Source organism: Oncorhynchus keta, chromosome 32 (assembly GCF_023373465.1).
Source record: "Oncorhynchus keta strain PuntledgeMale-10-30-2019 chromosome 32, Oket_V2, whole genome shotgun sequence".
Lineage (NCBI taxonomy): Eukaryota > Metazoa > Chordata > Actinopteri > Salmoniformes > Salmonidae > Oncorhynchus > Oncorhynchus keta.
In genome coordinates, this window is record NC_068452.1 from 3,535,435 (window position 1) to 3,555,865 (window position 20,431).

General features: G+C 43.6%; 1 protein-coding gene across 3 annotated transcripts in view; it reads left to right on the forward strand.

Annotated features, from left to right (window-relative positions):
- LOC118389589 (netrin-1-like) overlaps positions 1-20,431 on the forward strand; it is a 100,934-nt gene that overhangs the window by 67,985 nt on the left and 12,518 nt on the right. For 2 of the 3 annotated variants that reach the window (XM_052490357.1, XM_052490356.1), the window contains exons 4-5: positions 9,081-9,230; positions 11,657-11,710. In XM_052490357.1, the coding sequence (XP_052346317.1) occupies positions 9,081-9,230; positions 11,657-11,710 (204 nt within the window). The remainder of the gene's footprint in view (positions 1-9,080; positions 9,231-11,656; positions 11,711-20,431) is intronic. The other variant, XM_052490358.1, reaches the window with a different exon arrangement.

A 20,431-nucleotide genomic window follows, 5' to 3' on the forward strand; every position in this document is an offset into this window, starting at 1 on the left:
CTAGTTTCCTAGTTAAAAAAAAAAAATGTTAGGATTTACTGTAAATTATTAATTCAATATTATGCCCATTATTTAATGGCAGGAGACTGATGCCTTAAATATTATGTCAAAACAACTTGTCAAAAAGCTGTGAAAAATGCATCAGTGTGGACCTCTAGGCATCTAATTCTGAACGTGTGCATCCGAGACATGTGGGGCTGGCTCTGAACGTCTCTTGACTCCTTTGATTGTACCAACTGCCAACACTACCGACATGGAAAACCGAGAACTCTCTGTGCCTCCTTCATCATCTCAATGTCTACTTTTCTCCAGGCTGGTCTTCATGTTTTTGACTCATGCTCGTAACTGCTTGATTCTCTCCCTCTTCGCTGCTGCCAACTTGATGGCCAAACGGTACACATCTCTCCTGTTACTTTATATGTGATGTTTTTAACGCAGGTTGTGGAATATGACGTGGTTCCAGTTTTTATTTCTAGAAGATTCTAGGAATGGAGTCTACATCTGTGTTTTTTTTTTGGGGGGGGGGGAATCTAGTGAGGATTGAGTCAAGCTTCTTGCTTATGTTCTCGAGAACTTTTACAAGCCTTAGGGCTCAATAGCATTTGCTGGCCGAGACTTAACACCTCTGAACGTAATTTGCGAACCGAGTGAAAAATTAAACAGAGCGCGCTGAACGATCTGCGGACGAACGCTAGATCGACATTCGGTGTGATGTGTGAGAGCTGGGCAGACACAGTATGTAGAGGCACACAGGCTCTGTCTCTCTGTCTCTCTGTCTCTCTGTCTCTCTGTGTCTCTGTGTTAATGAAGGTACCACATACAGTGCTTTATTTATTATATATCAACTCCTATGAACCATTTCATGCTTAGCTTGTAAAATTATTTAAAAGTCTGGCATATCATAACTCAAGATAATTCAATGAAAACTAAAACCGTGTAACTAATGTCTGTTCGCTCCAGCAGTGACATAAATACACACCATGCAGCTACACTAAAGTGACAGCAATTAAGGCCCTCAGTCATTTATTGTTCAACGGGAACCTTTGCTGGGTAGCTCTTGGGCAGAATAAGCCCTTTAGCAATACAAGAGGGTAGAAGAGTACAGAGTCTTGCTTTTATATGAGAAACTCGATCACTTCAAATGACTCCCATGTGAGACCATTGCGAAGGAAACTGAGAGCAACCGGCCCGAAAGAACAGTGCCCAGAGCCTAGATTTATGGCTTCACCCCTCATTGACTAGAGCGTAAACACAGAATGCATTTTGATTGAGGGCCTGGGCCCTAAGTGACTACTTTTGGAAGGTGCATCTTGTTAGTTTCTCCAACACCTTTGTTGGCAGAGCTATAATAATATCCCATTTTGGCACAGTGTCCGGGCGTGGCCCAAGGCCCACCATGCTTACAGTTTATTGGATAGGGAACCTATTGTTGATACCACACAGGAGGTTGGGCCTAATTCCCATGCAAGTATAGATAGTTAATTAACACGGTATGATAGCCAAGGTGGGCAAAAAGGTAGAAGCTCTCTGGGTGGTCTGGTTACGAATCAAACAAACTCAGCACTGCAAATATTAGTTGAGTTGATAAAGAGTTTGATACACTGGCTGCCATGGCACCCCTTTTAGGAGGTTTGTGGCCAAGTAATATTCAGATGCCGAGATAACGGTAAAGAAAACAAATCATTGACACCAGCCTTGAATCTTTGATTATGATGCTTTTAAAAATCTGACGATGAAAGGCGAGTGTCTGAAAGTTATTCTACTGAGAGAAATACCAAGCTTAGTGCAGCGGGGAACCATATTAGTGCCATTTACTTTCATCGTAATTCACACCGTAACGTCAGCCAGTATGTAATTACTTCAGTGAGTTGAACTATGAGGAACAAGTTTAACAAACAGAACAAAAATGTGTCTTTGTCAAAGGAAACTCTTACTTTCAGTTAGAATAACATGTAGAAGTTATTACGTTTCTCCTCTCCATATGTCTTGCACTGTAGAACTGTATTAACCATAAATAACATTATGGTAGAGATTTAAAATAAATAAAGTGTTTGTCATAACTTCTCTGGAAATGAAAAATAAAGTCATATTTATGTTGCTGTTGTCAATTATAATGACTTACATGTATTGTGTTGCATGTCAAATGGCAACTATATAGGAATAATATTGTCTGTATGCCCATAGGCTCTTGCCTTGGCCAAAAGTGTGACATCCCTAAGGTCCCCCCCCCCCAAAAATGTATCAATAAAATACCAAAACTTCTGAAAACCCAAATTGAGATCGACATTCCCTGTATCAGATAAACATGTAATTGAAAAAAGGCCTGAGTCATGTAACACTATTTAATCTGCTTCTCCACACATTTTTTTGCGGACCAGTAGAAACCTAATTATAATAGAACACAGACATGGCTCGGGTTGGGCCTTATCCAACAGCCAACAAATTATTCTTATAGGCACCGAACGCACAAACCCAAACTGAGGGGGAGCTTTGCAGTTCAAACTTCAAATGCTTTATGGTAAACGATTGGCAGAGTTAGAAAATTCTCACATTGAGCAATGATCGTCTCCTATGAAGAGCGAGCTCCTTTGAAATGCCTTCCATCACCCTCCCCGTTAACCAAGAACATTTTTCACTCTTTTATGTGCAACTCCCTCCTCAAAGTGTGTGTGTTACACTAGTAGGGAACACAATCATAGCTCCATCTGAGCCTCTTCAAGGTCTTCATGTAGAGGAACGAAACATTTATATACAGGACCAAGTCCCTCAACCTTCAGAGCCTAAAAAGGCCTATTCTCTCCGACTGCTCCTTTAACTAGCTCATCTTGAGGACCAAGAGAAGCACTTTTTCCCCACTTCAAGTGTGTGTCAGAGGTTGGAAGGAGCTAGCCTTTCGCTAGCTAGTGTCCCTATCTTGCCCAGCCATCTGGAGTAGCTGTGAGGAAGGATAGCAGGATAACGTAGCTACTTAAGTGCTAAGTGGACACACACTTAAAGCTTAAACTCTCACCAGGTGGGCCCCCAGCAGGCTGTTGCAGTCAGCAAGGGCAGGAGGAGAGGGACACCATTGTAAATACAACCCATATTTATGTTGATTTATTTTCCTTTTTGTACTTTAACTATATGCCCATCGTTGCAACACTGTATATAGCTATAATATGACATGAAATGTCTCTATTCCTTTGGAACTTTTGTGAGTGTAATGTTTACTGTTCATTTTATATTCTTTATTTCACTTTTGTTTATTATCTATTTCACTTGCTTTGGAAATGTAAACGTGTGTTTCCCATGCCAATAAAGCCCTTTGAACTGAATTGAAATTGAGAGAGAGAGAGAAAGCATGAGCGAGTGAGAGCGATAGAGTGAGAGAACAAGAGAGTCAGAGAAATCGAGAGAAATCGAGAGAACAAGTGAAAAAGAGCGGCCCACCTGCAGACCATGTGCGGAGCAACTTGATTTACTGGCAGGCTTAAGCTGTGGTTAGTGGGGCAGACGCTCTTAAAAACACGGTGCTAGCTCTCAGAAGCTCTGAAGAGGGCCGCACTTTGCCCTCCTTAATGCCCCCCTCCATACCCCACTCCCCTCCGCCCCACTGACAGGCTCTTAAATTTACGTGCCTGAAGACCTGCCCGATTTGCCTCGACACTTGTTTATAGGTTGTGTAAGCCCCTCCTTTTTTTCTTTGTCTCTCTCTCTCTCTCTCTCTGTTTTCTAGCCTCCACTCTCCTCTCCCAGACAAAATGAGGCAATGAAACCTGGTGACAGATTGGCCTGAAAGTGGTAATCGTTACACTCGCTTTAAAGCCCGCCGGCCTGATAAGGGGAGAGGGCTACGGATTCCCCCTTCGTTGTCTGATTAAGATAAGCAAGAGTAGCAGCAACAGCTACTGACAGACAGACAGACAGACAGACAGACAGACAGACAGACAGACAGACAGACAGACAGACAGACAGACAGACAGACAGACAGACAGACAGACAGACAGACAGACAGAGGTCATGATCAGATGAGCTCCTGCATTTTTCAGCATGTTCTTTTAAAAAAAGATAGATTTAGTGTTAGATAAACTTGGATTTTTTTTGTCAGGAACATATACAGGATGCTACCCTCTACAACATAACCTTCACTCCAAATCAAAACGCAAAACCTACAACCTGAATTTGGACGGAATTACGGAATCACCTGGAAGGCTTACAACTACCAAAGATTATTATTCCAACACTATACAGCAAATTCTATGGAAAACAACAGAAACCTGAAAACACCATCCAACATGGAACTGAGTGAGTAATGTTTAGTCTGAAGCTATATTTAATTTCCAAAAACCAAGAAGAAAAATACATTACATTACTTTATATGGACTGAATGCTAAATTAAGGCTGCCAAGCTTGATACAACTTCAATTAGCACTGATGTGTCACGTGAGAGGTGTCAAAGCCCTTTAGCCCAACAATGGCAGGAGAGTCGCAGTCTATTCCAACCAAATTGAGAGGCCTTAGAAACGGCATCCTGCTGTTCAGAGGTAATTAAAATACAGAACCCTGTGTATGTAAAGAATGATAAGGCAAGAAAAGATCACCAAGTGAAGCTCCTTATGGAAAATCAAGAGATACTTTTTGCTGACTATTATAAAAATGGGAACATCCGCAACCTCATCTTCCACACAAACCATCCCCTGGCATGGCACAGTGCTATATTAACACACTGTTAAGAGGGGGGGTGTTAACGAGAGGTGGAAACTCAGGATACTAGACAAGAAGGACTCGGAGTCAGCTAATATAAATCTCTATAAGTCTGGAACAGTATTGATACAGGGCAAACAGTTTCAACTGGACGTCTACCTAATCAAAGAATTAGCCCAGCAGGAGAATCTCTCCCTTGAGAAAGATACCCCCACCCCGAGCGGGTCAGACCAGACCTCTTCATTATATAACCCCACAGACGAGCAACCCCGAGCGGAAAGTCAACCTCCCAGCACAGAGTACAACCCCCTCATTGAAATGAAGGATACATTTACCCAGCTGGATGTATGGCAGGTGGAGCTGGAACAGCAGGCGATTACACTCCAGTCAGCACAGACTCAGACAACAGTCCAGCACAACAACACCCCCTTAACCAGACCCAGAGAGCTGGAGGTGGAGAGAGACATCTGCACTCTGGACTGTGGTGAGACAACTTTAATAATATAAAAAGCAAGAGCAGGAGAAGAACAGAGCACTAGAGGAGAGGATTAGACTGCTGGAGGAGAGGGTGAGGGGGATGGCGTGTGACAGAGAACAACCCACTAGAGAGGTGGCCACCCCCCGCAGAGAAGCCAGCAGAACAGCCCACCTCAGCTCCCAACAAAAGTCTCGACCCCACAGCAGAACAGTCCACACCAGACCCTGACGATAGAGTCGACATCACAGCAGAACAGACAAATGAAGAACCCCAAGCCCAGGGGCTCTCACCCCCTCTGAGCACCCCCTGTCAGGCACCCTGATAGCCCTCCTGACAACCCCCCCACACCCACTGAGGGCATACACAAGACACAGATTGTACTCCTTATGGACTCAAATGGGAAATATATACAAGAAAAAACTAACTTTTCCCCAAACACTCTGGTGTCCAAACACCCAGCGCGCCCTAGACCTTCTGTCTGAGGACCAAGAGCTGGTAGTCCCACAAGAGCTGGTAGTCCCATAAGAGCTGGTAGTCCCATTCACCAAATTATTAGGTGATAAACAGGTAAGTGACTCAGGTATGCTCTTTACCAAGTTAGCATATACCCCTAACTCATTCCATTATATTAATCAAAACAGGAACATTTTACATTTGGCTAGAAATTCAATGATCTTAACAGAGAAACATGTCCTCCTGTGTGCTACCTATCTCCCCACTAGAATCCCCATACTTTAATGAAGACAGCTTTTCCATCTTGGAGGGGGAAATCAATCATTTCCAGGCCCAGGGATATGTACTAGTCTGTGGCGACCTAAATGGCAGAACTGGACAAGAACCTGACACCCTCAGCACACAGGGGGACAAACACCTGCATTCCCTCCCCCATATGCCCCCCTAGGCACAACATAACCAACAAAATTGCGTTACAACCCCTGCAGCTCTGTCGCAAGCTGGGTATGTACATAGTCAATGATAGGCTTCGAGGGGACTCCTATGGTAGGTACACCTATAGCTCATCGCTTGGCAGTAGTACTGTAGACTCCATTATCACTGACCTCAACCCAGAGTCTCTCAGAGCATTCACAGTCAGCCCACTGACACCTCTATCAGACCACATCAAAATCACAGTCTACTTGAACAGAGCAATACTCAATCATGAGACATCAAAGCCAAAGGAACTGAGTAATATTAAGAAATGCTATAGATGGAAGGAATGTAAGTTTAGAAACCTACCAAAAAAGCAATTAGGCAACAACAAATTCAATCCATTTTAGACAACTTCCTGGACAAAACGTTCTACTGTAATAGCGAAGGTGTAAACTTGGCAGTAGAAAATCTTAACTGTATATTTGACCTCTCAGCTTCCCTATTAAATCTAAAAATCTCAAATAGAAAACTGAAGAAAATGAACAACAATGACAAATAGTTTGATGAAGAATGCAAAAATCTAAGAAAGAAATTGAGAAACATGTCCAACCAAAAACATAGAGACCCGGAATACCTGAGTCTACGCCTTCACTATGGTGAATCACTAAAACAATACAGAAATACACTATGGAAAAAGAAGGAACAGCACGTCAGAAATCAGCTCAATGTAATTGAAGAATCCATAGACTCTAATCACTTCTGGGAAAATTGGAAAACACTAAACAAACAACAACACAAAGAATTATCCATCCAAAATGGAGATGTATGGATAAACCAATTCTCCAATCTTTTTGGCTCTATAACAAAGAACAAACAGCAAAAACATATACATGATCAAATACAAATCTTAGAATCAACTACTAAAGACTACCAGAACCCCACTGGATTCTCCAATTACCTTGGATGAACTACAGGACAAAATAAAAACCCTCCAACCCAAAAAGGCCTGTGGTGTTGATGTCGCCAGGACCACAAATACCAATTCCATCTAGACACCGTTGCCCTAGAACACACAAAACAACTATACATACCTTGACATAAACATCAGCGCCACAGGTAACTTCCACAAAGCTGTGAACGATCTTAGAGACAAGGCAAGAAGGGCATTCTATGCCATCAAAAGTGACTGACCCAAACTTAAGGAAAGCTTTGACTATGTACAGACTCAGTGAGCATAGCCTTGCTATTGAGAAAGGCTGCGTGGCTCTCAAGAGAAGACAGGCTATGTGCATATTGCCCACAAAATGAGGTGGAAACTGAGCTGCACTTCCCATCCTCCTGCCCAATGTATGACCATATTAGAGACACATTTCCCTCAGATTACACATATCCACAAAGAATTCAAAAACAAACCCGATTTTGATAAACTCCCATATCTACTGGGTGAAATACCACAGTGTGCCATCACAGCAGCAAGATTGGTGACCTGTTGCCACAAGAAGAGGTCAACCAGTGAAGAACAAACACCATTGCAAATACAACCCATATTTATGCTTATTTATTTTCCCTTTTGTACTTTAACCATTTGTACATCGTTATAACACTGTATATATACATAATATGACATATGTAATGTCTTTATTCTTTCGGGAACGTTGTGAGTGTAATGTTTACTGTTAATTTTTATTGTTTATTTCACTTTTGTATATTATCTACTTCACTTGCTTTGGCAATGGTAACATGTGTTTCCCATGCCAAATAAATCTTGTACCTAATCTCAACACTCTCTGGTCATTAGATCCAGTCATTTAGTAGAGTTCCAGTTAACAGCAGCATTCACATAATATTCCCACCACGGGGAACGAGAATGCACATTGTGGTCTGTAACACCAGTGTAACCGCTTATACCCACAAAACCTCAAATTGCATAGCTCAAACTGAGACCTTTGATGATTCTCATAGTGAGAAGTGACACTAGAGAGATGTAGGGAGGGGTCATTCTGAAGGACAATACGCCCACAGGCTAAAACCCGACATCACTGGCTGAATCCAAAAGTCATTTTCTGAAACCCGACATCACTGGCTGAAAACCAGAAATTTGCTGAAACCCCGACATCGTTGGTTGTTCTGTAGGACATTCAACACGGAACACAGCCCATGGGATGCACACAACCAGACCCAAGTCACATAGTTCTGTTACCCTGGCAACAACGTCTCATGGAGTTTAGGGGCTTGGTGACTAGAGGAAAGATATTAGAGAAGTTCTGGTATTGATTAGAATATAGGATTTGTGTCATGTGTGGCATATCGTTATGGTAACCACGCCATGCCTGGATATGACAGTACAAACACAAGGAAAAACTTTGCCTATAGTTTACCATTATATATTATCACTGTTAATCTGCTATTCAACACTTTATCAAACTTGATATAGTGAGTTTAGTTGGCAAGATAGACCAACTGTGGGTTTAGTTGAAAATAAAGACATGGGGGTTAGCCTAGTGCAGGCAAAAAATGTTGCATTCCTGAAGCATATGTCTTAGATAGACTCCCCAGGCAGAGAGGAAATCTGACAGCCATTTTGGTTCCAAACTCAAACCACTGATTAATAAAAAACAGCCAATCAGGATTATCACTCCGATTTAATCATCTAGTAAACACAGTCGCCTGCTCTAGTCTCCTTCTTTCCCACAAAGAAAGAGCTAACGATTCCCAGCAGTCAATGTCAACCAGCCCTGTATGCCCAGTTTGAATATGCTGAGCGTATGCTGTTCGTGTGTTCTTGCAGCGATGGCACTGCAAGTCAAGCTTGTCGTGTTGTGGACCCAAGTAAGTCCTGTCACTCTTCCCGCAGCAAAGCCTCACAAGCTTCACTGTCTCTTCTGTCCTCGACGCTCACGTTTCCAACCCTGTTGTTACCACCGCCACTGCTGTTGTTGTTGTTTTGTACTGTATCTGTGCTCTCTCTGTATATGGGTGTTACGTGTTTTTGTGTCCCCACCCACGCCAAACGTGTGTTCTCTTACCTCTTCTCTTCTGTTCCTCACAGCATGTGATTGCCATCCCGTGGGTGCTGCTGGCAAAACCTGTAACCAAACCACGGGTCAATGTCCCTGTAAAGACGGCGTGACTGGTATCACGTGCAACCGCTGCGCTAAAGGCTACCAGCAGAGCCGCTCGCCCATTGCCCCCTGCATAAGTATGTGGAACCCAGCCTTTCCTAGTTGCCTGAACTTGCCTCACCAGCCGCATATGACTTTTGCCCATTCCATCTCCATGCTTAAACATTCATGCACACCTCCACAAAGAAAATTGACAACTTACAAAAAGGAACAAACTCACTCACTCAACCAACCACCAACCCTCCCAACCAACCAACCCCCCCCCACTCTATCCTGGCTTGAACACACACTACATGGCACAGAATCCTACTTTTCTTCTTTCTCTCTTCCATTGGTTTCTTCAGACAAGCGTTTAGCCACAGTGTTCTGACCAACGGGTAAATCTGAAAGCTAAAATAAACAAATCATCCCCCATAATCCTCTGTGAAGCCTCAACCTTCCCATGTTGACAGTCCCCATAAATCCAACAGTGCCAAGTCCAGAGCCGAGTTAATGAACACCAACTTTAGGATCCACCAGTGTCCCTCATTGGCTAAAAAGGGAAAAGGGCCAATGACCAAGGGCAATCGGCATCTCCCCCCAAAAATATCTGAATTTTTTGGCATTTGTTTTCAGACCCCAAAACAATACATTTTAATTGCTGCTTTTAGTCAATAAAATGATGATTCGGAGGTTAAACAAAAGCTCTTATGAAATTAATTATTCTGAAGGGATATTTTTGGCCAATGTCCAAGCCAAGGGGATAATTAAACCTACAAACTCCATTGGAATCTGATACCTTTCATTTTCCTGGGAAAGTCGAGCCACTCAGTCGGAGGTGTGAAACTTGGAGATGCTGAGGTCCCAGCGATCAGATGGGATCAACACAAATATTTAGTTTCTTCAATAATTGCTAAATAATCTTTTTTAAAGCCCTTCCCATTAACATTTAGCGATACTGAAACCTCTTGCCAATTTCAGTTTTAACAGGGAGGGATAAAATGTCATATCTCTGACTTCACATACTTTCCAATGTAGAGGGCCATAAATCAGACCATACGAGTTGATTATGAGAAACAGGCTCATTATTATTATTATGTGATCTGGCACGCCTGGCTGAATCCTGATCGGCTATCAGGGCTTGGCAGGTCGATTAGCAGTGACACAGAGTAATCAGTAGGGAGTAAAAACCATATGGCCTCTGGCAGCAATTATTTTTCTTGTCACAAGACAGACACTTTGGTTCTTAATGAGAAAATAACAAATTAGGCCTGTATAAATGAAACAATTAAGGGAAAGGTGATACCTAATCAGTTGTAGAACTGAATGCATTCAACTTAAATGTGTCTTCCGAATTTAACCCAACCCCTCTGAATCAAAGAGGTACGGGGGGCTGCCTTAATCGATGTCCACGTCACCGGCGCCCGGGGAGCAGTTGTTGTTGAGGGTTAACTGCCTTGCTCAAAGGCAGTACGGGAGCGACCTTTTGGTTACTGGCCCAACACTCTTAACCACTAGGTTACCTGCCGCCCCTATGATGAGTAAACTTTTAGATTCCTAATGTTTATACACAGTATACAGTATTGTATACTATACTGCCTGATTGGGATAAGTCCTGCAAACGAATCCAATCAGAGACGTTGATCAAAAGACTTGATTCTTTCTTCCTTTACCACACAGAATCTTAATCTATGCATGACGGTACACTGCTATTGTACTCCTTTCCTGTGTATCTTATCTAGCTTGCCACCCTTTCCTTTGATCTATGTGTTCTCATACAGCGGTATGTGTGCTTGTCTGTCCTTGCTTCCCCTCACTGCTTACTCACCTGTTTCGGTGGTTTTATCCCCCTTTTGCCGCCAGTGTAACAAAATGCATTATGTTTTATATCTACATCTAATGTTACCATCCTGCTCCTTTGGAGATAATAGGAGCTCTCTTTATGCATGGCTTACTTCAAACGTCAACTTCCTGCCTCTGTGAATAGCCGACAGGAGAGGGTGAAGTAGAGCTGAGAGAATGAAGTCTTGGATGCAAAACCGCAGAGACCTCGTCGTGGGGGCGAATAGAGGCGTGAGGGGAGAGACGTTACAGATTTCACACCCCTCCTGCTATCGCCCCCTCCAGATCTTAAGATTGCATCTCGAAGTTCCCCTTTGATCTGATCTGCCAGGTAGCTCCACCTGTATGGCATTCATATTAGGAAGTCCTCTGTTCTCAAGCCTTCCTAATATGGATGCTGTACAGCTGAGAGAGTAAGTCTCTACAGGTGAAACCTAACCAGTAACCATCCCTTCGTACGGTTACCCCACACGGCACGTCTACATCTACTGAAAAACTGTAGGTTGTACACTAATGCTAAAGCTTGTCTGCTGGAAAATAAACACTCTTATTGTATACTCGTCTTATTTTACATAACTCTTTCATCAAAATAACAGTTGTCTTTAATCCTATGGCGAATGTATTAAAACATAATGAAGCTAACTTTTGTCTGTGTTTGTGCGGTGTTTTTACCTGGAAACAGAGATTCCCGTTGTTCCTCCGACAACCACAGCCAGCAGTACAGAGAAGCCAGCAGGTGAGTGGCTTGTCTCAGTCCTGATCTCTCTGCTTGTGTGATCCTAATATTGCTTGTGTGATCCTAATTCCTCTGCAAGATGGGATTATCAGAACATGTTCTTGAGACTTATTTGTTGATATCAAACTGTTTAAATGCCACTGGCTACCCATAATGCCTGTAGCTAGGATTTGGTTTACAGTGTGTATTTAGGCTGAACAGAAAACAGAAAGAATCGCTCTCCCGCTCTTCCATCCACACCCCTTCTAACTAAACATTTCCTTCACGTGAAATGTTAGTTAGAACGAGTACAGTTTAAATTGGATCCCCATTGCCCCCCCCCCCTCGCTCGAAGTTCATAAATATTAAATCAATTAGCCATTGCCTTGGGATGTAGCTCCTTTAATCTTACACTCTTCATCCAATTAACTGTGTAACTGGAACACAGTGGGGTGTAACAGGAACGCAGTGGGGTGTTGGCACGGCAACGAGCTGGGCCATGATATTGTTGATCTGTTGATTGTGTCTCTCTCTAAGAGGAAAAGAGAGGGAATATGGTAGAGAGAGGAAAAGAAAGGAATTTGGGGTTCTGGCGCTAATCAGGGAAGCCAGCTCTTTCTCGAATTCAGGAGAGAGGATACAGTAGCTTGTTCAGAGGGAAATTCTTCCAAATTATACAGCGTACATCACTCTCCCACCAGCTACTGTCAAAACACAGCAGTACTCTGTATATATAATTGAATGGACTACTTCCTTAGTTAAATCTTGTTAATCAACATGGGGAGATAAAATGGAATTTGAAGGCACTTTTATATAAACATCTGTTAAACTTGAAAATTAAGCCAGAGACATGGTATGTGATATAAACTATTCAGGACAGAATGTTAAGAATCACATTACAAATGAGCAAAGATGACAATGAAGATTTGCCACGAGTTAAGTCAACACAAGAACCTGACAGGGGGCAACGCAGGCCACAGACGTATTCTTTGCCCCTAGCTTGTGGAAAAGTGTAGTCATAGTGGTGTTCCTCTCTCAGACAGCGAGAGGAATCGTAGCGTGCGAGAACGCCTGGCAGCTGCTCTCATTTCTCTACTGCTGCTCTGACAGATCAGATTGACAGGGAAGTGAGGGTACTGCTGGTGTCGGAGAGTAAAGCCCCCCCCTCCTTTTTCCACCACTTCTCTTCTCTCCCCGTTTCACGCTTTGTTTTGTAATATCACCAAATCAATACAACAGGTGTTGTAGCACCTTACCGTGAAATGCTTACTTACAAGCCCTTAACCAACTATACAGTTTTAAAAAAAGAGAGTTAAGAAAATATTGACTAAATAAAAGTAAAGTAAAAATGTAACACAATAAAATAACAATAATAAGGCTATATACACACCAAGTCAATGTGCGGGGATACAGGTTAGTCGAGGTAATTTGTACATGTAGGTAGAGGTAAAGGGACTATGCATAGATAATAAACAGCGAGTAGCAGCAGTTCGGGTGGCCATTTGATTAATTGTTCAGCAGTCTTATGGCTTGGGGGTAGAAGCTGTTAAGGAGCCTTTTGGTCCTAGACTTGGCGCTTGCCATGCAGTAGCAGAGAGAACAGTCTATGACATGGGTAACTGGAGTCTTTGACAATTATTCTGGCCTTCCTCGGACACTGCCTAGTAGGGGCACCTAGTGGAGCCGGTGTTGAGGATCAGTGTGGCAGATGTGTTGTTGCCTACCCTTACCACCTGGGGCAGCCCCTCAGGAAGTCCAGGATCCAGTTGCAGAGGGATGGGTTTAGTCCCAGGGTCCTTAGCTCAGTGATGAGCTTCGTGGGCACTATGGTGTTGAACGCTGAGCTGTAGTCAATGAAAAGCATTCTGAAAAAAGGGGTTCCTTTTGTCCAGGTGGGAAAGGGCAGTGTGGAGTGCGATTGAGATTGTGGCATATGTGGATCTGTTGGTGCGGTATGCAAATTGGAGTGGGTCTAGGGTTTCCGGGATGATGGTGTTGATGTGCGCCGTGACCAGCTTTTAAAAGCACTTCATGGCTGCCGACGTGACTGCTACGGGGCGGTAGTCATTTAGGCAGGTTACCTTCACTTTCTTGGGCACAGGGACTATGGTGGTCTGCTTGAAATGTAGGTATTACAGACTCTGTCAGGGAGAGGTTGAAAATGTCAGTAAAGACACTTGCCAGTTGGTCCACGCATGCTCTGAGTACACGTCCTGGTAATCCATCTGTTGATCTGTTTAAAGGTCTTGCTCACATCGGCTACGGAGAGCGTGATCACACAGTCGTCCATGTAATTGCTGTTCTGTTATCCAGAAGCTCTTTTAGGTCATAAGAGACCGTAGCATCAACATTATTTAAAAAAGAAGTTACAAAATATGTGAAAAAAACACACAAAATAGCACAATTGGTCAGGAGCCCGTAAAACGGCAGCCATCCCCTCCGGCGCCATTCCTTTTCCCCTCATGGGTAGTATTTCAAGTTGGTTCCTCCTGCTTCTCTCTTTCCATCTTGTCTAGGTAGGTTTAAAGGTAGACTCTCCTCTTCTGTTCTCCTCTCTTCTTTTCCTCTGTTCCATGCTTTATTCTCTTAATAACACTAAGGGGGTGATGTGCGAGTTTGGTTTTGTGGCACGGTCTGTCGTTGTTGGTGCGAACACATTATTTTCCCTTGTGGAGTGTGTTTGTGATTAAGTGAGGGAAGAAAAGTAGGTGTTTCTCATTTTTTGTATCCTGAACAGTGAACACAGAGGTTTTCAAAAGGCCTCACAAGTGAATCACTGACTGGTCTCTGGATTTTCGACATCGCTTGATAATTTGCCATAGTTCTCGCTAGTTCAGTCAACCCTGGTTCTCTGCATTTGAGTGAGCATTAAGGCGTAGGTGTTCTTGCGGAATAAGGACTAAAGAGCTCCAATTATAATCCCATTGATTAAACTGTGTCATCGGACCAATGTAAACATCCTTACAGAGGTAACGTATAATGATACAGACCACGTAACTCCGCATAACGTAATCACCTGGGGGAATTCCTGTACATACAAGTTGAATGGGGCGACATACTATGAACGTTCTACAGAAATGGGAGATGTTGAAATCAAGCAGATTGCAAGGTGGGGCACTTTGACTGACAGATTGTATCGGTCACGTCAGATTCCTGGGTAGACAGACAGAGGTCCGGCGGGAACACTCAGGCTTCCAAACCAGAGGATGCATAGTTGCATACATTACTGGGTCTGAACTGAGCCAACCACTGGATGGCTTGGTACGTGGACAAATGGGATCTCATCCAATATATGATTGGTGACAGATGTGGTTGTTCTTATCAGGGCCTCACCACCAGTCCCCCAAATGAGTGCCTATGTCTTTAGTGAAGCATATACACACACTGAAGAAATATATAACATGCAACAATTTCAAAGATTTTACTGAGTTACAGCTCATATAAAAAAATCACTGAATTGAAATAAATTAATTGGGCCCTAATCTATGGATTTCACATGACTGGGAATACAGATATGCATCTGCTGGTCACAGACACCTTAAAAAAAGGTAGGGGCATGGATCAGAAAACCAGTCAGTATCTGGTGTGACCACCATTTGCTTCATGCAGCACCACACATCTCCTTCTCATCGAGTTGACTAGGCTGTTGACGGTGGCCTGTCGATTGTTGTCCCACTCCTCTTCAACAGCTGTGTGAAGTTTCTGTATATTGCAGGAAACTGTAACGCATTGTCGTACACGTCAATCCAGAGCATCCCAAACATGCTCAATGGGTGACATGTCTGGTGAGTATGCAGGCCATGGAAGAACTGGGACACATTTACAGTTTTAAGGAATTGTGTACAGATCCTTGCGACATGGGGCTGTGCATTATCATGCTGAAACACGAGATGATGGCGGCGGATGAACGGCACGACAATGGGCCTCAGGATCTCAGACGATGGTGCAGGTAAAGAAGCCGAATGTTACATGTGGTCTGCAGTTGTGAGGCCGGTTGGAAGTATTACCAAATTTTCTAAAATGACGTTGGAGGCAGTTTATGGTAGAGAAATGAACATTCAATTCTCTGGCAACAGCTCTGGTGGACATTCCTGCACTCAGCATGACAATTGCAAGCTACCTCAAAAGTTGAGACATCTGCGGTATTGTGTTGTGTGACAAAACTGAGTGGCCTTTTATTTTAGAGTGGCCTCTTATTGTCCCCAGCACCTGTGTACGGATCATGTTGCTTAATCAGCTTCTTGATATGCCACACCTGTCAGGTGGATGGATTATCTTGGCAAAGGAGAAATTCTCACTAACAGGGTTGTAAAGAAATTTGTGCACACAATTTGAGACAGATAAGCTTTTTGTGCAATGGAACATTTCTGAAATCTTTTATTTCAGCTTATGAAACCAACACTTTACATGTTGTGTTTATATTTTTGTTCAGTAGAGGGAAAGAGAGAGAGCGATATGCAGATATATATACATCGTTTTATCTAGAGAGAGAGACTAAGTGATGAGTCATGACCTTATTGCTACTTTGGTTTGTAAGGTTGGACTAAAGGAAAAGAAATCGGTATGCTTGGGGTGGGCTGATTATACGCGAGGCTGGACAGCTGTGCAGCAGGTGCCTCCCCCCTACCTCAACCCCATCGGACTCGGTTGAGGGAAGTGGGGGGCTATTCATTTGTCTCCAGCGACGTGTTCTGGGTTCCCCACCTCCCAGAGCACATGGAGGGGTGGAATGCATGGCGAATAACTCGGAAGGCAAGGCCCAGACAAAACACATATTGTGCGGTTAGGTCACGGATAGTGTGAGTAGTCACTCCCCCTTGGTCGTTGCTTGACAGAGATGTCTGTAGAGCAACGGAATGTGAAGGAGATTATAACAGCTGAGCTGACCACCATGATACCAACCTGTGATGTGGTATTCATTAGGCACAAAATGGAAGAAAACAGTCAGAACCGTTATAAAACGGGGAGTTACTGTCGAAAGACGTCCAATGAGAAGAGCTCGTTTTCAGTTACAAAACGTTTCGGGACGGTGTGCCCTTATGAACATGATCCAAGATAATGGGCCACGATGATGATGATGAAAATGATGATGGCTGGAAGGGTTCAGGATTTGCGGTGAGACCCTCCCTGGATATTTGGGACATGAGTCTCTCTCTGGATCCACTCTACACACCCTGTGTCACGTCCTGACCTTAGTTCCTTTTTTATGTCTCTGTTTTAGTTTGGTCAGGGCGTGAGTTGGGGTGGGCATTCTATGTTTTGTAGTCTAGGTTTTGTATGTCTATGTGTTTGGCCTGGTATGGTTCCCAATCAGAGGCAGCTGGCAATCGTTGTCTCTGATTGAGAAACATACTTAGGTAGCCTGTTCCTACCTGTGTTTGTGGGTAGTTGTTTTCTGTCTCTGTGTCTGCACCAAACAGAACTGTTTCGTGTTGGTCTATTTTTGTTATTTTGATCGTAGTGTTCTGAGTTCAAATAAATATACATCATGAACACGTACCACGCTGCACTTTGGTCCTCTTCACCTCCTTCAACCCACGACAGCCATTACACCCTGTTAATACTCTCTGCTGCCTCACTGGGCTTTAGTGTTGTGTCATGGGATGTTATTACCTGCTCCGAGTTTAATATGAGAGAGAGAGGAGTGAGAGAGAGGAGAGAGAAATGGTGACCCGAGAGTGAGGGAGAGAAAGAGAAAGGGAAGAAAATAGCATCGTAATAGCATTGTATCAGCGTGTCCATCATCATCATCGATGCTAAACTCACAATATGATTTATGGCTTGGCAATCTCAGCCTGGCTCTCACAACATGAACACATTGGCATCAGCCTCTATCACTCTCGTCTGTTGTCTGCATGTTGGGATGGAGCCAGCATCATTGCCCACTGACTCCACTGAAACTCAATTGCAGTAATAGGGATGACCACACTCTTGTTTTCAGATTGGTTCCACAGAACATGCCGCCCAAAACAAACAACCCACAAAATCATCATGTCGTGAATCATAAATAGAGGCTTTCGCTCTCTGTTGTTTCCCAGCTGTCACTCACTGGGATCGAAAACACAACTTTTCCCTTCCTTCAGGATGATAGAATGAATGAAAGAGAGAGAGAGAGAGAGAGAGGCTGTGTCCGAAATCCGTCTTGCCTACTATTTACTAAAACTGCATACTGTGTCCTAACCATACCACATACTATTTAGAACGTACTGTTCAGTCAAAATGTATTCAATAAGCAACAGATAAACATACCAGACTCACCCATACTGAGAACACGTCATCTGATGTGAAACTGCACCGTTTCCCTCCATTCTATCATTATGGTGCAGCAGGTCTCACTATCAGCTGCTGTCAAACATGTCTGGATCTGAAAAGAGGATTATCTTCCTCAATAGCAGGCAGCGAAATTGTAGTAGATGAAAAGCCGAAACGATTATGACATGACTTTTAAAGCATACACATTTTCTTTTAACATACTATAAAAACATTCTATTTTCACATACCAAAAATGCCTACGGTTGTGGGTGTTGGACACGGCCAGTGTTGTGTTCGAGACCGTTTAAACTGAGACCGATTCAAGACCAAGACCGGAGCAAATCGAGACCGAGTCAACACCAAGTCAAGACCTAGACCAGACAAATGCAAGTCCAATTCAACACCATGATTGTAAGTGTGTCATATCGCCAACGATAACAGTTCAAAATGTTCTGTGTTCATATTTCAGAAGAACAGTTTGTTCTTCCTTACACAGAGACAAGACCGAAACACTCAATATTTGGTCTCGAGACTGGCCTCAAGTACTACAACACTGGACACGGCCAGAGAGAAGAAAGAAATGAAGAAACAAAGAAAGAAAAAAAAAACAATGAAGAAAACGCCCTCTTTTTGGACAGGGTCCAGGCCCTACTGCAATGATCCCAGCAGCCCAACAGCCCAGGCACTGTGGCTATAATCTAATTACATGCTTTATTTGCCACAATTTGTTTCTCAATCAGTCTTGTTCAGGGAGAAGAAAGACGTAGGGAGGAGAAAGGCCTCCCCCATGCCCCTATTTACACCTCTTTGTTCCAGCTAAGCAGGTCCCTGTCACTGGGTCCTGTCTAGGTCTTTGCGCTACTTTTATCCACGTAGATAAAAGTCTGAAAAATGTGCCTAGGATTTAAAAGACTGTAAACGTCTATGTGGAGGGTGTCAATCAATCTCTCCCACTGCTAAAGAAGCCCTGACACGTCCAGGAGGCAAAAGAGCGTCTCTCAGCGCTTCTCCTTCCTCGCTCAAACAACCGAGAAACAACGGGAACGACACCTCCCAGTAAGAGAGCGTAGAGAGGGGATGGAGAGAGGAGGCGCGGAGGGGAGGTGCACAGAGCTCAGCGCCACTGGACTCATTCCACTTCCCCTGACTAGAGTGTCCCACACAAAGGGTACATTTGTCCTCGCGGTGGGGGACTGCCTGGTCCTGTATGGGGATCTGGGGGTGCTCGTCTCAGGAGTACACTAATGGCCAACGAGCGCTATCAAAGGAAAGTATCATGATGCCATCAAGGGGGTTTATGGGAAAACAAAAGCAGCCTTTTCCACAGGTCCGGGTCATCATTTACATGGAAATCAGGCGCCGCTCTGCCTAGTATAGACTCAATTTCATCTACTGTGCCACTTCCCCCCCCCCCCTCAAAACTACCTTCTCCTACCCCATCAGCTGAGACGATTTGGGGTTTACTTGAATCCCCTCACCCCGCCAACCAACTTCGTCCTCTTCTAGTGTCCCTCCCAAACCAATAGCCACTCTCCCGCCCTCCTCTACTTTGGGTGCATTTTTCCTCGATTCAGCGTTACCCAGGCAACCTCATTCACCCAGAATATAAAGGGAAGTATAAGGCAGGCATGGAGCACGGACCTGGTCACAACAATGAAGTTTGTTCATATTCAGGCTGGCTGAAAGGTCTTCCTCCTACCAGCCCATCACCCCCTCCTCTACTCATCCTTCCCTCTCACTCCCTCTCTCTCTCTTTCCCTTCATCTCTCACTTTGTGAAAAGATAACACTATTAAAGCTTTTTCAGAGAGTTTGGAGGGAACTGTGCCGATAGAGTACTCTGGATCCAATGTGTGTCAGTTAGAGAGGGAAAGAAGAAAAATGTGGGGTGAATAAAGGGGAACAAATGATTTTAATTTCTGTTTGGCCTGGCGTCATACACTCTTTACTGAAGGTGACTGGCTGTGTGACAGCGCAGCGTGGGGCAATCAGGAAAGCCATGGCACCTTTTCTGTCAAGGTGAACTCACACTTAAAGTCCCAGTAATTCATCACAAACCTGTTACCTTTTCACATTACCTAACCAAACCGAGTTAAAGCGAGCAGTACTAGGCTGGCCTGATGCATCTACCATAGTTGCTGAAACTGTGGTGGAATAAACAAAATATCTGAGCCAGCACAGTACAGTTCAGAGGCCTCATTTATAAATGTTGTGTACATATAAAATATACCCCTAAAACATGCATGCGCCCATTTTTCACCCATATTGTATTGCAAAACATGCAAGTATTGTGTGCAAAATTGGGGATATGACATGACATGATTTTCCCCCAAAACCCCCACAAAGAAATAGGAAAACATAACAACAATATGCTGCCATTAGCGAGAAGAGTGAAAATCATTGTATTTTATTTTTGGAATCTAAAATAACTTGACATACAGTACCAGAAAGTGGCCATAGCCCTTGACTTATTCCATATTTGTTGAGTTAA